General features: G+C 52.0%; 6 protein-coding genes across 6 annotated transcripts; 3 read left to right on the forward strand and 3 right to left on the reverse strand.

Moving 5' to 3' along the window:
* The first annotated feature begins 40 nt into the window (after window positions 1-40).
* On the forward strand, window positions 41-3185 carry BDW70DRAFT_133305 (PAN-complex poly(A)-binding subunit PAN3). The gene is made up of 10 exons (XM_073736301.1): window positions 41-103; window positions 157-442; window positions 546-611; window positions 680-728; window positions 799-965; window positions 1012-1118; window positions 1344-1538; window positions 1590-1734; window positions 1784-1939; window positions 1996-3185. The coding sequence occupies exons 2-10, from the start codon at window positions 370-372 to the stop codon at window positions 3024-3026; spliced, it is 1989 nt and encodes a 662-aa protein (XP_073597370.1). The 5' UTR covers window positions 41-103; window positions 157-369; the 3' UTR covers window positions 3027-3185.
* Window positions 3186-5089, reverse strand: BDW70DRAFT_133308 (FAS1 domain-containing protein). The gene is made up of 2 exons (XM_073736302.1): window positions 4122-5089; window positions 3186-4024 (listed from the first exon to the last, which is right to left on the reverse strand). The coding sequence occupies exons 1-2, from the start codon at window positions 4923-4925 to the stop codon at window positions 3353-3355; spliced, it is 1476 nt and encodes a 491-aa protein (XP_073597371.1). The 5' UTR covers window positions 4926-5089; the 3' UTR covers window positions 3186-3352.
* A 22-nt stretch (window positions 5090-5111) lies between these two features.
* BDW70DRAFT_133309 (putative small nuclear ribonucleoprotein (LSM7)) lies at window positions 5112-6643 on the reverse strand. Its single transcript, XM_073736303.1, has 3 exons — window positions 5829-6643; window positions 5697-5768; window positions 5112-5644 (listed from the first exon to the last, which is right to left on the reverse strand). Exons 1-3 carry the CDS (start codon window positions 6037-6039, stop codon window positions 5517-5519), a joined length of 411 nt encoding a protein of 136 aa, XP_073597372.1. The 5' UTR covers window positions 6040-6643; the 3' UTR covers window positions 5112-5516.
* Window positions 6644-7220: 577 nt separating this feature from the next.
* BDW70DRAFT_133310 (Zn(II)2Cys6 transcription factor domain-containing protein) lies at window positions 7221-9926 on the forward strand. The gene is made up of 2 exons (XM_073736304.1): window positions 7221-8256; window positions 8310-9926. The coding sequence occupies exons 1-2, from the start codon at window positions 7641-7643 to the stop codon at window positions 9665-9667; spliced, it is 1974 nt and encodes a 657-aa protein (XP_073597373.1). The 5' UTR covers window positions 7221-7640; the 3' UTR covers window positions 9668-9926.
* A 545-nt stretch (window positions 9927-10471) lies between these two features.
* BDW70DRAFT_158546 (uncharacterized protein) lies at window positions 10472-11567 on the forward strand (the record flags this gene model as incomplete). The annotated part of the gene is made up of 2 exons (XM_073740536.1): window positions 10472-10720; window positions 10785-11567. 2 exons carry the CDS (start codon window positions 10472-10474, stop codon window positions 11565-11567), a joined length of 1032 nt encoding a protein of 343 aa, XP_073597374.1.
* Window positions 11568-11753: 186 nt separating this feature from the next.
* BDW70DRAFT_166740 (intradiol ring-cleavage dioxygenase) lies at window positions 11754-12873 on the reverse strand (the record flags this gene model as incomplete). Its single annotated transcript, XM_073742071.1, has 2 exons — window positions 12577-12873; window positions 11754-12506 (listed from the first exon to the last, which is right to left on the reverse strand). The coding sequence occupies exons 1-2, from the start codon at window positions 12811-12813 to the stop codon at window positions 11754-11756; spliced, it is 990 nt and encodes a 329-aa protein (XP_073597375.1). The 5' UTR covers window positions 12814-12873.
* Between the last annotated feature and the right edge of the window lie 1077 nt (window positions 12874-13950).

Here is a 13950-nt window from a genome sequence, read left to right on the forward strand (position 1 = left end):
CCCCTCCCCGCAGACTCGTCCTCTTGCAGCGTCGCCGTGCGGCCTCCCGCTGCTCTCCCTTCCTCCATCAGTGACACGAGGCGTCCATCGCGTTCTTGATCAAGTATGATAATTTACGGCTGCTTTCTATTGATTTGAGTGACTCAATGTGTTAAGATCTAGCAACCGATCGGAAACGCCCCTCTTCGTCCCATTGGTATCGTTTAGCCCAACCACGACTTGTCGCGCCGGTATATCCTGCTTACTCACAACGCCCCGTCAATAGAGGAATGTGGTTTTCCTCTGTATATCCCCTGCTGCCCGCTGACATCTCGTTTCGAATCAATGGACAACTCCCTGCGTTGACCTGCCTCTGCTTGTGGAAAGATCATGGCCTCCGTCGGGAAGCCTAGTTTAGAAGACGCCCGTCGTGGGACGGGGTCGCCGAAGATGAAGGCGCGAGGTGCGTTACTTGGCCGCTTGGAGCTGCCAGTCACTCGGGTCAGACGCGGATCAGACGCGAAATCCCCTGCAGACAAACTGCTGACGTGCTTCATTAACTTTAGAAAATGCAAAAGATACCCTGTGCCGGAATGTAACCATCTATGGTCGATGTCGTTATGAAGATAAAGGTGCCTGAAGCCTGTCGGGACTAGGATTTCTGGATTACGTTTGTCTGACTGTAATACTCGTTTTCAAGGCTGCGCTTTCAACCACGATCCGCATAAGAACTCGAACCAATCGGACAAGTGAGCATTCCAATGAGCCGCAACTCATATTTGAAGTGTGTCCTGGTCGTTAACGGAGAGCTTCCGGTAGCGCCAGCAAAAAGCGTTTTAATGTCGACTCGCCCAGCTTCACGCCGTCCTTACTACCGTCGAACGGGTCTTCCCCGACGTCTTCAAGCTCCTCCCTAAAAAAGTCCTCTACAATTTCTCCGAAAGCCGCGAATGCTGCTCCTTTCCAACCCAGAACAGCCGCTTCAAGTAAGTAGACAGCATATGCGAATTCCAGGGTATGCTGACCATATAGGATCAAACACTAGCACTCCAGGGGTTCGACAGGACGCAGTAACTCCTGACTGGTCTGTTGCTGAAGCACAAGAATTCATACCCCAGGGCTTTGACCCAACTCACATGGTAAGTTTCTTTGTATTAGCTGTCCTAGTCGCAATTTCCTCATGAGGATTTTGCTTTTTTTTTTCCAACTACGTATGGCCAAATGTCCTCGGCGTCTGGTGAATACAGTTATTCACTACATAATGCTACGTCGCCAGTGGAGCCTTTGGCGCAATCAAAGACTTAAACGGTATCGAGGCCTCTGGAGGTAATTCGCTAACAGGTTATCCCTGATATGCATTTCAGTCACCTCTTCATGGCAATGGCAACCCTGGCGTGGCCTCGGCCAATGCCTTTGATCCTTTCGTTTCTACTCCGAATCCTCTTGCTGCACCAGGTGCTGTTGGTCCCGTCCAGGCCAACCCCTTCTCTCACGATGCCGCCGCTGCTACCCTCGGTGGAGCCGCCTACTACGCCAATCAGGCCGGGTTTCAACAGCCAGTGAGTCGTTCCAACATTTACCGCGATCGGACTAATACCCTCTTGCTCTAGGTTCAATATCACTTATACGCACCCATTGGCCCGCACAATCAGAACGCACTGGCGTACCAGCGCAACGTCCACGATCTATTCCTCCCAAATGACTTTAGAGAAGAGCTACAAAAGAAAGCAGCTGCCACGCTACAAACATTACCCAGTATGTAGCAGGAACGTCGACGGAAAATACGCTCACTGATGTGATATAGATACTCAATTACCGGCCCAGGTGGACTACTTCCACTCCCTCGTACCTCTAGATCTTAACCACCAGAAAAATGCGGCCATCTTCGGCTATCCGAGTTGGGTCTATAAGGCGCAGTCCACTAAAGACGGGAACTATTACGCGCTTCGGCGGTTAGAAGGTAACATCTTCATTCTCAATCTTACCTTCTGATAGCACGTTGTTGATTGGCCCTAGGGTTTCGATTAACAAATGAAAAGGCCATCCGCTCTGTCCAGGCCTGGAAACGTATAGCTAGCGGTAGTATGGTGACAGTTCACGACGCATTTACGAGCCGAAGTTTCCAGGACAGCTCATTGATTTTCGTCACTGATTACCACCCACTCTCAAAAACGCTCGCAGAACAACACTTGAGTGCTGGTGGGCCGAGGTTTCAAGCCCGCCACAATGCTCACGTTCCCGAACAGATCCTTTGGGGTTACATTACCCAGATTGCCAACGCTTTGAAATGCATACATAGTGCTGGCTTGGCAGCAAGGATTATCGACCCCAGTAAAATCTTGCTTACGGGAAGAAATCGCATACGGCTCAATGCCTGTGCTATTATGGACGTGGTGCAGTACGATGCTCAGAGATCTGTCGCCGATCTTCAGCGACAAGACCTAGTGAATTTCGGGCAACTCATTCTTACCTTGGGTGCCAACCAACCGAACGTCATACATAATCCTTCGAAGGCCATGGAACACTTTACTCGCGCGTACAGTCCGCAGCTCAAGAACACAGTGATGTGGCTGCTTGGCGGAATGCAAAAGGATCAAGAGCGAAATATTGACATATTAATAAACGGCATTTCTTCACAGTTGATGTCGACTTTTGACTCGGCTCTTCATTTGGATGACCAACTTACGTCAGACTTGGGCCGGGAACTCGAGAACGGGCGCCTTGTCCGGCTCTTGACAAAACTGAATTTCATCAATGAGCGCCCGGAGCATGAGCATGACCGGCAGTGGTCTGAGAACGGGGAGCGGTTTTACCTGAAGATATTCCGGGATTACGTTTTCCATCAAGTGGACGCCTCGGGAGACCCCGTGGTTGATCTCGGCCACGTGCTGACATGCCTGAACAAGTTAGATGCCGGAACCGACGAAAGAATCACGCTAGTCAGCCGTGACGAGCAGACTTGTTTTGTTGTCAGCTACAAAGAGCTGAAGAAGGGTCTGGAATCATCGTTCCAGGCACTGTTGAGGCCTAGCCGGAGGCCTCACTAGGTAGGTTGCCTGTCTTATGCAGTGGTCTAGACCTTTGTGCGGAATCCTGTGGTATATATGTTGAGAATTGCATGACTTAAATGGGTGGCTGTGGATCTATCCTCTGGAGGGTATTTTGGCAGGTTTAACTCATCTGCCCAGAGAAGTGTCTTGCTTCCACCGTTCATATGATATATTGCATTAAAGCCAATTGCGGTTAGTAGAATACTATGCACTTATCAAGTATCCTCCATACAACAAACTGGTCAAATCCAACTTTACCTCTGCAAATGAAGGCATCACCTAGTAGCAGCTTGAACTCCGCAGCGCCGGTACTGCAGCCATCATCACAGGTCCGTGGTATAGTCATCACTCTTCTCATTTCCAACATCCTCCTCAACCCAAGGTTTCAGTCTCTCCATAAACTCCTCCAGCTCCAGTTCTCCCTCATTCCCGGATACAACTTTACCCTCCACCCTCTTCGGCGGAATCAAAACCCGATCTAAAACATGAATCACCCCATCTTTCCCCAGCACATCCGCAAATGCTACTCGCTGCCATCCATTTACCCTGAAACCCGTGTACGGGCCGAACCTCGCCACGTCAACACTAATTTCATGATCGTCCAACAGGGTCTCCAGATCTAAATGCGTTGAACCCTTAACTCCAAACGGCTTAATCTGTCCGTCGGACGTATAGAGCACATCGCTATAAAGCGTTTGATTCGGCACGATATGGTACTTAAGTAATGCACGGAGGTACGGAATGCCATATGGGGAGAAGAGGAACGCGTTAATCCGGAGCCCAAGATGGTCGAAGGCGCGGTTTGAAGGGGTGAAAATTGTGAAACCGTGTGCTGACTCTTCTTTTGTGGTGTTCAGGTACTGGGTTAGACCTGTTTTTATCAAGCCTAGGTTGAAGATTGAGAACTTTGTAGGGAGGATATCCAGCAGCAATAGGGCTGGCGGTGGAGGGAGGAGAATCGAGTCGAGGCCGTGGATCAGGCCGTTGGATGCGCCCTAATGCGTCATACGTTAGCCTTTTCTGCTCTTTTTCTTTTCTTTTTTTTTTTTTCTTTTTTTGAGGGTTTGAATATTCTGGGTATAGGAGGCTTACAATATCCGCTGCAACGACATGGCTGTAGAAGTTTATTGTCAGCCCTTTGAAACCAGCGCGCACGGCAAGACGCTGCGGGAGACCGTTATCGTGCTTGTCGGTACCGAGGAGGGAATCGTTCAGGGCGCTATTGACCGTATGAGCGTGGAAGAGCTTTGCGGCGGTTAGGACCTCGGGGGAAGAGTGGTAGCGGGCGAAGTAGCGAATCACTTCTTTCGGGATGTGGTGGTCTTTGTCGCCGTCGCCATCTCGTTCGTGTCCATTACCGTCATGGCCATCATGATGACGGTGGTGATGATGCAGAATCTTGCGGAACGCATCATCAGTCGGAGCAAAGACGGTGATTTTGTGGTGGGTAGAGTTAAGAAACTCGACTAATTTGGGGTCTTGGTCGATGATTTTAGCGAGAATGGTGGTGTATTTGCTTTCTGAGATGAGCTGGTAGATTGTTTTGTCGCTCTGAATGGGGTGAGTGTCAGTGCTGGCATCGACTTCGTTGACGAGGTCAGAAGGGGCATTGGTGTTTTCGTTGAAGAGATGGTTGGCAAGAAAACTGCTTATCCAGCTGTCGGTGTCGGGGATGGTGTCGACGTTGATGCTATTCAGGTATTTGGTGATCTCGGTGGTGTCGAAGATCTCTGCGGGGGAGAATGTGGGGGATGACTCGAGGGCTGAGTCGAGTGGGTTTTTGGCACCAGCGTTGGGAAGCCCATTCTTGGAATCTTTGACCTCGCTGAGGACATCTTGGATTGCGAGGACCGAGCAGAAAAAGCCTGCTAGCGTCAGATGAAGCTGGAGCTTCATGTTGGTTACTTATATACACTTTTGCAGTGAAGTAAGAATATATAAACTATTGGAGAAATAGATCGTTGCCTGGGGGACTCGAGGATATATAGAGCTGGATCAGCGTCCAGACTGGGCGATGGAAGCTGACCTAGCGAGGTTCATCATTCTGGCGCAATATGAACTAACCGATCAATGACAGTGGTCGAGTATCTGCGGCTCGATGCCTTAGAACCAAGAATCAAGGGCGGATTGATGGGCTGATTGAGCGGGGAAGAATGTGGCAGCTGTCAGATGATGTCACGGCCGGCTACGGAATTTATGCTCATTATTTCATTAGATAGATTGTTCTATTTCACATGAGGTTTTTATTGTCAACGCTTATTCCTCGTTGTCGAGAACGCAAGCTCTCCAGCATTGCTTGACAAGGATAGCGAGGACAGATGCGAGAGAGCTTTGGAAGAAAGCCCGGGTAGAGATAGTAACCCAGCGGAGTAATGTCAGGCCGTGGACCGGCAGGTCCTTGCGCATCATTCGAGTCCAAATGGGATTCTGGCTACGCCGACTCGCGTCGAACGTTATGCACCCATATATCAAGCGAACAGTCGCTGTCTACTCCTCTGCCTGTACGAATGGGTTGGCGATCTGTTCGCTGCCATCGGCGGGAGAGATCAGCACGATCAAGGTGCCACGGGCGACAATAAGACCGAGAGCCCGTGTGGTCTCGTTGCCCTCGTCGTCTGCACGGTATCAGTCACCGAAGGTTCTATCAGGTTAGGATACGCAACTTACCACGCATCGACTCTTTTACATCGTCCAAAACCAGGTTCATAAGCTGGTCGTAGCCCTTGAGTATTCCAGAGACTGGTCATGTTCAGCAAAGATATCCCATAAACAGCTGTCCCAGATGCGAGAAAAGCGTACCTTCTCGTCCACCGTTAAACTTGACCCGGACCTCCTTGTCCATGTACTTGGTCAAGTCGAGAATGTTTTCCTTTTTGGGCTTCTCCTGCTGTTGCTGTTGAGCACCGCCACCAGCACCGCCACTTTTTCCATGTCCGCCACGGCCGCCAGATCGATCATAACCTCCGCCGCGGTTGCGGCCACCTCCACGGAACGAGCCTCGTTCGGACATGGCTTGGCTAAACCGGAGATTTCAGAGTATGGTCAGATGAAGACCGTCGTTCTTAGTGTTGTGGGTTCTCAAAATCCAGGTTATGTAATCGAAAGGATGAGGTACAGAGAAGGGAGCGGGGAAGAGTCAGAGCCTGCAGTTACAGTGGGAGGAAAGGGCGCTCCCACTCTGTCCACGGTCACAGTCCGACGGTCTGACAGGGGTTGAGTCACCAATGGTTAACCACAAGAGGCACTGTCCGATTGTCCGGATGATGTGAAGGGCGGAACCCTGAAGGCCGACGTAGTGGCAGGATTAGGAAGGGAGCTCAGACGGCGGTTTGTATGAGGGATTTTCCTGGATCCAGGGTTGAGTCCACGCAACACAGCAGCAGATAGTCTCCGAGCCTGGCTAACGGGCTAACTGGCTTAACAGGCTCAGCGGCAAAGCTCGTCCGCGATAGTGCACTGCAGATATTATTTGTCGAGTTTGCACTTGGATGCCCGGTTGGCTGTGTCGTGGGAGAGCATGTCACGGGAGAAGGTGAAAACATGGTACGGTATTGTCAGCCGTGACGAGACGAGACTACTGATGACTTAGGCAGCAAGGAATGGGCGGAACAAAGCGCTCCTTCTCCTTCTCCTTCTCCAATCCAATCCGGTCTCCACGAGCTGCACGGGCCTGGATGTCGCATCATTATAGACTTGTCGTAATTCATCCATGACCTATCTACCAGTCCTAAATCAAGTTATCCCCGGTCAAGGGGAAACCGCTGTTTTATCGTGAAGACCGCCAAATTTAGACTCCGTTTGCTGGTTGGGACTCTGTCACGTGATATTACCCGGTTGGGCAGGCCATTTGCAAGCCTAGGTCAGGCAGCGAGCTTCCGAGCTCGCTGGGTCGCTTAGTCGCGGCAGAAATGCTGAGATATCCAAGTGTGAGTCGTACTGTGCTGGTAGACCGTCGAATAGACCGTCAAAAGACCCTCAAAAGAGCCCCCGAATAGACCCCCGAATTGCCCAAGCATGTCACGTCGCCCTGCAAGGGACTTGATGGCTGTCTGTACCTAGTTTAGCGTAAAATACAGTCATGACGGGTAAGGCTCTGGACCGAGTCCCGTCGCACTCCGCTGACTTTTCGCTGGCGGGATCCCTCAGGTCGTCCAGTAGTCACGGATCCCTCCGCCCTGCTGCTGGCTCCCGTCTGTCTTTTCGCTTGCCGCTCACTGCCATGACTCTTTTCTGCTCCTTCTGCTCCTTCTGCTCCTTAAAGGGTATCGCTATCCTATGACTGCCGCTTGTTTCTTGTCGTTTTGCAGGTCCCTTTTTGCCCGCCGCCTTCTGGCCGAATCTAAACCCGCATTGGAGCGTCCGGCTCCGCCATCGGTAGCACCTCCTCTGCCAGCGTTTCCTATTACTCAATAACCACCCGCCTCTCGACACCGGTAATCTCCCCTCCAAAACTCTTCGCCATTTTTTCGGGGGCTTCAAGAACCGGCTGCCGTTCGTCTTTTCTCTGTTTCAGGTATCTTTATCAGTGTCTTTGCGACTTGGTTGTCCTCGCGTCTCGGTTATCGCGAACTCGAGGCTTTAGGCTTTCTCTACCCGCACACCTCCGCCGTTATGGATTCTAGAACGATGACGGCAGAGACACCCGGCAAGCGACCTCGATCAGATTCCGGGGAGTTCCCTCCGATCGCATCGAAAGTGCCCAAGACACACTCAAATCACCTACAAATCAACTATCTCGCGCGGCAATATGCCGACAATCTCCCTCTGGTCTCGCTGGACGATACAATGCCCGCCATTATTCATTTGATTGGCGAATACGACGGCGTTTTGCAGCGCCATGAAAGCATCGCTGGGAATCTGGGCGCGTGCCCTTTGGGTCCCATTCTGATCAAGCGCTTCGAGCGCCTTTTTGACGGCCCTCCGCGGGTGCTCAAATCACATGGAAAGGACACGCCCAATATCACCTGGTTGGATGTGGTGGAGTTTGCGAAGAACAAGCCTGAACAGTTCAACCTCGAAAAGACTCGCAACGGCGTGCGAGTATGCCAGTTTTATACAAAACAGAGTCGCGTGGAGATCAGCGAGGAGGACTTTGTGCTGATCGCGTCGGGGATGCCTCAGAAGATGATCCCCCCTCAACCCATTATCGAGGATGAAGAGAAGGAACTCGGCGCTCTTGAGATACTGGAGAAGAATCTCCAGTCGATAATCCAAGTCGCAGATCAAGGTTTGTCTTATGGTTTCCCCCGCTATGTCAATTACTAATCGACGTCTTTATAGTCTCTGCGCGTGCAAGACAACTTAATCATCGTCTGAAAAACCGTCGGACTGCGATCGTTACTCGGCGCGAAAACGATGTGAATCTCCACAACTCTCGGCCCTCGCAGCCTCTATCGCAGCCGCAACACCTACCCCAGCAGCGCTCTATGAGTCCTGCCTGGCGCGATGCCAATGGCGTCCCCCATAGTTCGCTCAACAGCAATGGCAATGGCAATGGAGCCTCCAACGCTCAATCCCCGTCCACCGGTTTTGTCGCGGTCAACGCCTCTCGACCCGGGGGGGAAGCTCCTCCAGAAGAAAACTCGCTATCGTCACAATTCCTGTTTTCTCACTCCAATACGGACAACGTCACGATCATAAATGGGACTTCAATCAAGGGCGCATCTCCGACCACCCGTGCCGAGCTGATGAAGAAGTTCTTCACTACACAAGACCGCCAGGTGCGAGGAAGCTATGAAGAAGCTGCTGCTGCTGCTGGGTCGAGCAACCGCCAGTCATCCCGCCCTAGACCCAGGGCATCCGAAGGTGGCGATTACAACATGTATGCACCAACACCTGCCACTGTCGCAATTCCGAACACCCCCACTTCGTTGCTTCCGCCCCCCAAATCACACCACCATGAAAAGGACGATGGCGGTCCGTTCAAGATCGAGATGGTCGCGCGCATGGAGGAACTGCAGCGGGGTGAACGCATCATGCCTCCTTGCGATAGGTGCCGTCGCCTCCACATGGATTGCCTGAAGAACCTCACTGCCTGTATGGGGTGCACCAAAAAGCATGCTAAATGTTCGTGGCGAGACGTGAAGGAGGAAGAGCTGCGGGAAGGTCGGCGCGCTGATCGAGGCACTGTGGAGGAGTCACATTCGAAAGACACTACCGCCAGTCCCTCCACCGTACCAGCTTCGGAACAAGCCCCCCCATCTACCGCCGTTGCGACACCAGCGTCTGCACCAGCGCCGTTGCCAAACCCATTACCAGGACCAGCCACCGCTGCGTCCGAACCAGAAAGACCGCGTGAAGGCGCGTTGGATGTCATGGTACGAAGGGAATCCGCACCAATTGCTGCTCCCGTGTCCCGGCCGTCAGCGGTAAGGGAGGTGTCTCCGCGACGAGCGGTGAGCGAGATACACAATAGCCACGGCCATTCTTATCGGCATAACCAAAGTGATAGGCGCTACAGCTTCAACCGGAATAACGAGCCAAACCGGGATGATGATGGTCCGGATGCGTTGAGTCAGGCCATTATGGATACCTATAATGCAGCCGCGGCGAAAGGGACCGTACACGAAGTAAGCAACGAACGCGAGCGCGATATGGAGCGGGATCAGGATCGAGACCGGAAACTGGTCCGAGCATGATTCTCGGTTCCTCGATGTCGTGTGATGTATTCTGGTGATTTGGCTTTGCAAGTTTGCATGTATATTTGAAATATTGGCATGTTGTTTCAGCGGTTCAGCGGATATCCCCGGCAGTTGGTGTTTGATCTTGCATTCTCGAGGTTTGAGTTGTTCACACTATATACAATGCGATTCATTTGTTTTATGAGAAGTGATTGCGTGACGTCCGCTGGCCGTCTTGTCCGTAGGTACGATACAATCAACATCCTACTCCGCACAACTTTCAGTCGTTTCAGCCTATACTCGTAGAATCTCAGTCGACAACTCCGACTGAGATGATCGTATTCGACTTGCTCGGGGATCTGCATCTATCTCCGCCCCCCGCGTTGGTCCCTCCGGCGCAGGACCTAGCTCTCTCTACATGGTCAAAGTGCAATGCTAGTATTCAGAGTACTTTCTCAATCGCGACATCTTGTGCGTGTCAGTTATCTCAGCAAACCTGCCTTTCTGACTGGCATACGAAGAAGCTATGCACTGTTCTAGCGGCCACGCTCTGTGCTTCGGCACATCGTCCTCATTCCTGGAGTCCCACAGCAACAATGGACATTACATACAAGCCCATTTGTCAGTAACTACGTAAATCCTCTTCTTTGCGTTCTCCTTTTACTACAAACTAGCTGTTGAGTGGACACCCTTTTCAACACTTTGATGCCCATCACCCATCACCCCTCGGAACATCTCCGGCCGACAACTGGCCCTATATAACCGTCTTCCCCGCCTCCAATCATCAGCTCCACTGCATTGAACCCCAACGCACTCTCAAACATGGACATCAAGTTCGTCCTCGTCACAGGCGCAACCGGCTTTATTGGCGCGCACATCGTTGACGCCCTCCTAGCTCGCGGCCTACGGGTGCGCGGCGCAACGCGCTCCCTGGCCAAAGGCGAAGAAATGTTGAAAGCACGCCCGCACTACAAAGAACAGCTTGAGTTCGTCAAGATCAACGATTTCGAGAATCCCGGTGGACTGGCTGAAGCCGTCAAGAGCGTTGATGGGATCATTCATACGGCGAGTGTGAGTTAACCCTTCCCTACTTTGCCTCTTCTTTACTGATGCAATGGATGTTCGATGTCGAAAGCCCTTCACATACGACACAAAAGACAACGAAAAGGAGCTCGTCATCCCCGCCATAAACGGCGTAAAAGCCGTCTTCGAAGCGGCGGCCGCTGCCGACGCATCTACAACTAAAATCAAGCGGATAGTCCTAACATCCTCCTTTGCGTCGGTCATAGACGTAAACCGCAGAGCAGGACCAGGATCAGGGCAAGATGGATACTTCACCTACACAGCTGCCGATTGGAACCCACTCAGCTACGCCGAGGCAATTGATAAATCCACCAATGCGGTAGTGGCATACCGCGGATCCAAGAAATTCGCCGAGCTCGCAGCGTGGGAGTTTATCCGCGACATAAAGCCGTCGTTTGATCTCGTTACTCTCTGTCCGCCTATGACCTTTGGGCCGGTTGTGCATCCTGTTCCGTCAGTGGAGAGTCTCAATGAGTCGAATGCGATGCTTTGGAAAGTCGCTGTCGGCGAACCGCTTCCTGTCGCGCGTGTGCCTTTCTGGATTGATGTGCGTGATCTAGCAGATGCACATGTAGGCGCGTTGTTGAAGCCTGAAGTTGGAGGGAAGAGATATACGGCTGCGGCGCCAGAGAGATTCTCTTATGGGCTTGCGGCGGGGATTATCAAGGAGGAGTTTGCAGACTTGAGAGAACGGGTTACGGGGACGAGGCAGGACGTGGATGAGAGTCATGGGTTGGATGGGGAGACGGCGGGAAGGGAATTGGGTATCAGCTATAGGCGGTTCAGAGAGACGGTGCGGGATTTGGTGAGGCAGGGGATTGAGAGGGGGTGGTGAGTGCCTGTACACCCGTACAAATATACCAGTATATGGTTCGGCGTGGTCGAGGTGGGACTAGGTACTAGGTACCTTACTTTCTGCCGTCCACTGCTACAGCCATCGGCATCAGTCCCATATAAATATATGCAATACCTTATTTCATATATCAATCAGCTTATAGAGCCGAGAAAGAAGTTGAGCTGTCTAATCAAGATCCGGAATCGGCAACCCGTTCACAATCTTCACCTTCCTGCCCAGCCTATCCAACGCCTCCTTCGAATTCCTCTCGCGCAGCTCACTCGTCTCCTTCTCAGAGACCAGCACGAAATCATACGTCAGCAATTTATGCCCCTCCTCAACCCCATACTTCTCCGCAACGTCCTTGCCGGCCGTCCCGATATCGACAACAAGACTATCCTTCACACCAAAAACAGCATCACTCGTCTCAAACGGGTCATTCCGCAAATACAGCGCCGTAATCAGATGGTCGTATCCCTCCTTCTCGAACATGAAATGCATATGGCTGGGTCGGTAGGGGTGGCGGTGTAATTTCTTCAGCAGCTTACCGACGGGCCCGTCGTGGGGAATCGGGTACGGGACCGGTGTGATGGCATTGAACCAGAAGATTCCGTCCTTGTTGGAGTGCATGATGCATCGCCCGTCGGGGCCGGAGCGGTCTGCGTGCTGGACGTCATAGTGGCCCGTTGAGTCGGTCTCCCAGATGTCGATCTTGACGCCCTCGATAGGCTTGCCATCTGTGTCCTTGATCGTGCAGACCACGAGTAGTGGTTCTCCAGCGGGGTCTTTGGATATCAAGCCGCCCTGAGACAGTTCTTCGGCTTCGTGGGTGTGGAAGGGACCCAGGACCGTGCCCTCTGTGCTGCCGGGGGGTTTGGGGTGGTCGATTGAGTCGACGAGGATGGAGAGGCCGAGGACGTCGGAGAGGAGGATAAATTCCTATTCACCCAACTAACGTCAGTCTCAGTTCTTCTTAGGGAGGAGGAAGGAAGGAGGAATGGAGTGCTACCTGTCGCACGTCCGTACAGATCTGGCCGACCTCGGTCAGGAACTTCAGTCCAGTCATCCACTCGGCCGAGGAGAGTCTGGTCTCGCGCGCAAAGTCATGGAGGTGTGTGACGAGTCTTTCGAGCACGTATTTCATTCGCTCGTCTTCGCAGAGCGAGTTGATGCGGATGACATTCTCGGTGATGTTCTCGACCGTGAGGTTCTTCATAGGAGGGATTTTGACCTGTGAGGGATCCATTGTGCCGGTTACTTGCTGGCTGAATCTGAGAAAAGATGGGGTATGGGTCAATTGCTCTCCGATACCGTGGGGAGAGGCGATATATAAGGGTTGAAGTCAAGAGGGGTATTCGAGCAAAACTACGCAACCCCCCGCATGGGGATGTATAATGATCAATAAGCAAATCTTATTTTCTGTGCGGTCTAATTGGCTGCTTTTGACTGTGTCGGAAATCCCCCGCCGTAGATCATTTCGTTTTCGCCCATTGACGGATATACGGATTTGAGGTCAAAGTAGGGAGAAGCCGATAGAGAGATCATTGAACTGCGGAGAATTGGAGTAGTTCAGGACCTCCATTTGGAATCGATTGACGGTGTTGTTAAACAGGAGCAACTGGTCTTCTACACTTTCCAAGCGATCTTCTACCTGCGAGGAACGGTTCCGCTCCCACACCCCACATTCCGAGGTAGAAGATTTACCCGGCTGCATCTATGGCGTTGTTCTTACTGCCCCTGCAGGTTCTCACCCGCGAGGCCAATCCATCAACTGATCTAGTCCGAGATAGACACCTCATATAACCAATGGATCATCTCGCTTGCTTCCCTGGCTGATCCACCTCGGAGCCGTTGATGGTCTGATGCCCGATTGAGCAGGTATGTGGATGCTCCAACCGGCAATATAGATTAGCAGATACAGAGGCACTGCATTTATTTACTATTATCGCATCCTCTAAACGGCGATTATGCTCGCAAACTCCCTGTGGCTCTCACCTGGATTCCCATGCCTCGAGTATGCTCGACACGAGGCGGCAAGAACTCATACTGTGAAAATTGCACGTATACTTGACTGCTTGAGACTGCTCGAGACTGCCTTGGCTCGCGATGTAAAATGGCTCGTCAATCATGTAATCTGGAGGGATTAGGATAAAGCCAGGGCACGGGCTGCTTGGCTGGGACTATGAACTTTTTCTCTCTTTTTGTAACGGTTCTAGCTCGCGCGACGGTGCTGGAGCACATCGGTGATCGTCGCGGCTATGGATGTTGTAGGGTTACAAACCCTACATTGATAGGACCACCTGGCCTCTTACCCTAAGCTCTACTTCACGTCATCAGCGATTCCCAGAAAACACACTAAATGCGGCCAGAGCAGATTGAATAT

Source organism: Aspergillus foveolatus (genome assembly GCF_047715535.1).
Source record: "Aspergillus foveolatus strain CBS 279.81 unplaced genomic scaffold BDW70scaffold_15, whole genome shotgun sequence".
Lineage (NCBI taxonomy): Eukaryota > Fungi > Ascomycota > Eurotiomycetes > Eurotiales > Aspergillaceae > Aspergillus > Aspergillus foveolatus.

Bases quoted from the DNA above. Each gene is read 5' to 3' on its own strand.
- BDW70DRAFT_133305 (XM_073736301.1), top strand. From the start codon at position 370: ATGGCCTCCGTCGGGAAGCCTAGTTTAGAAGACGCCCGTCGTGGGACG. The intron at 1,539-1,589 runs GTGAGTCGTTCC...CTCTTGCTCTAG, and splicing joins AGGCCGGGTTTCAACAGCCA to GTTCAATATCACTTATACGC. The intron at 1,940-1,995 runs GTAACATCTTCA...GATTGGCCCTAG, and splicing joins CGCGCTTCGGCGGTTAGAAG to GGTTTCGATTAACAAATGAA.
- BDW70DRAFT_133308 (XM_073736302.1), bottom strand. From the start codon at position 4,925: ATGAAGCTCCAGCTTCATCTGACGCTAGCAGGCTTTTTCTGCTCGGTC. The intron at 4,025-4,121 runs GTAAGCCTCCTA...ATGACGCATTAG, and splicing joins ATGTCGTTGCAGCGGATATT to GGCGCATCCAACGGCCTGAT.
- BDW70DRAFT_133309 (XM_073736303.1), bottom strand. From the start codon at position 6,039: ATGTCCGAACGAGGCTCGTTCCGTGGAGGTGGCCGCAACCGCGGCGGA. The intron at 5,769-5,828 runs GTACGCTTTTCT...GAACATGACCAG, and splicing joins GTTTAACGGTGGACGAGAAG to TCTCTGGAATACTCAAGGGC. The intron at 5,645-5,696 runs GTAAGTTGCGTA...GATACCGTGCAG, and splicing joins TGTAAAAGAGTCGATGCGTG to ACGACGAGGGCAACGAGACC.
- BDW70DRAFT_133310 (XM_073736304.1), top strand. From the start codon at position 7,641: ATGGATTCTAGAACGATGACGGCAGAGACACCCGGCAAGCGACCTCGA. The intron at 8,257-8,309 runs GTTTGTCTTATG...ACGTCTTTATAG, and splicing joins AATCCAAGTCGCAGATCAAG to TCTCTGCGCGTGCAAGACAA.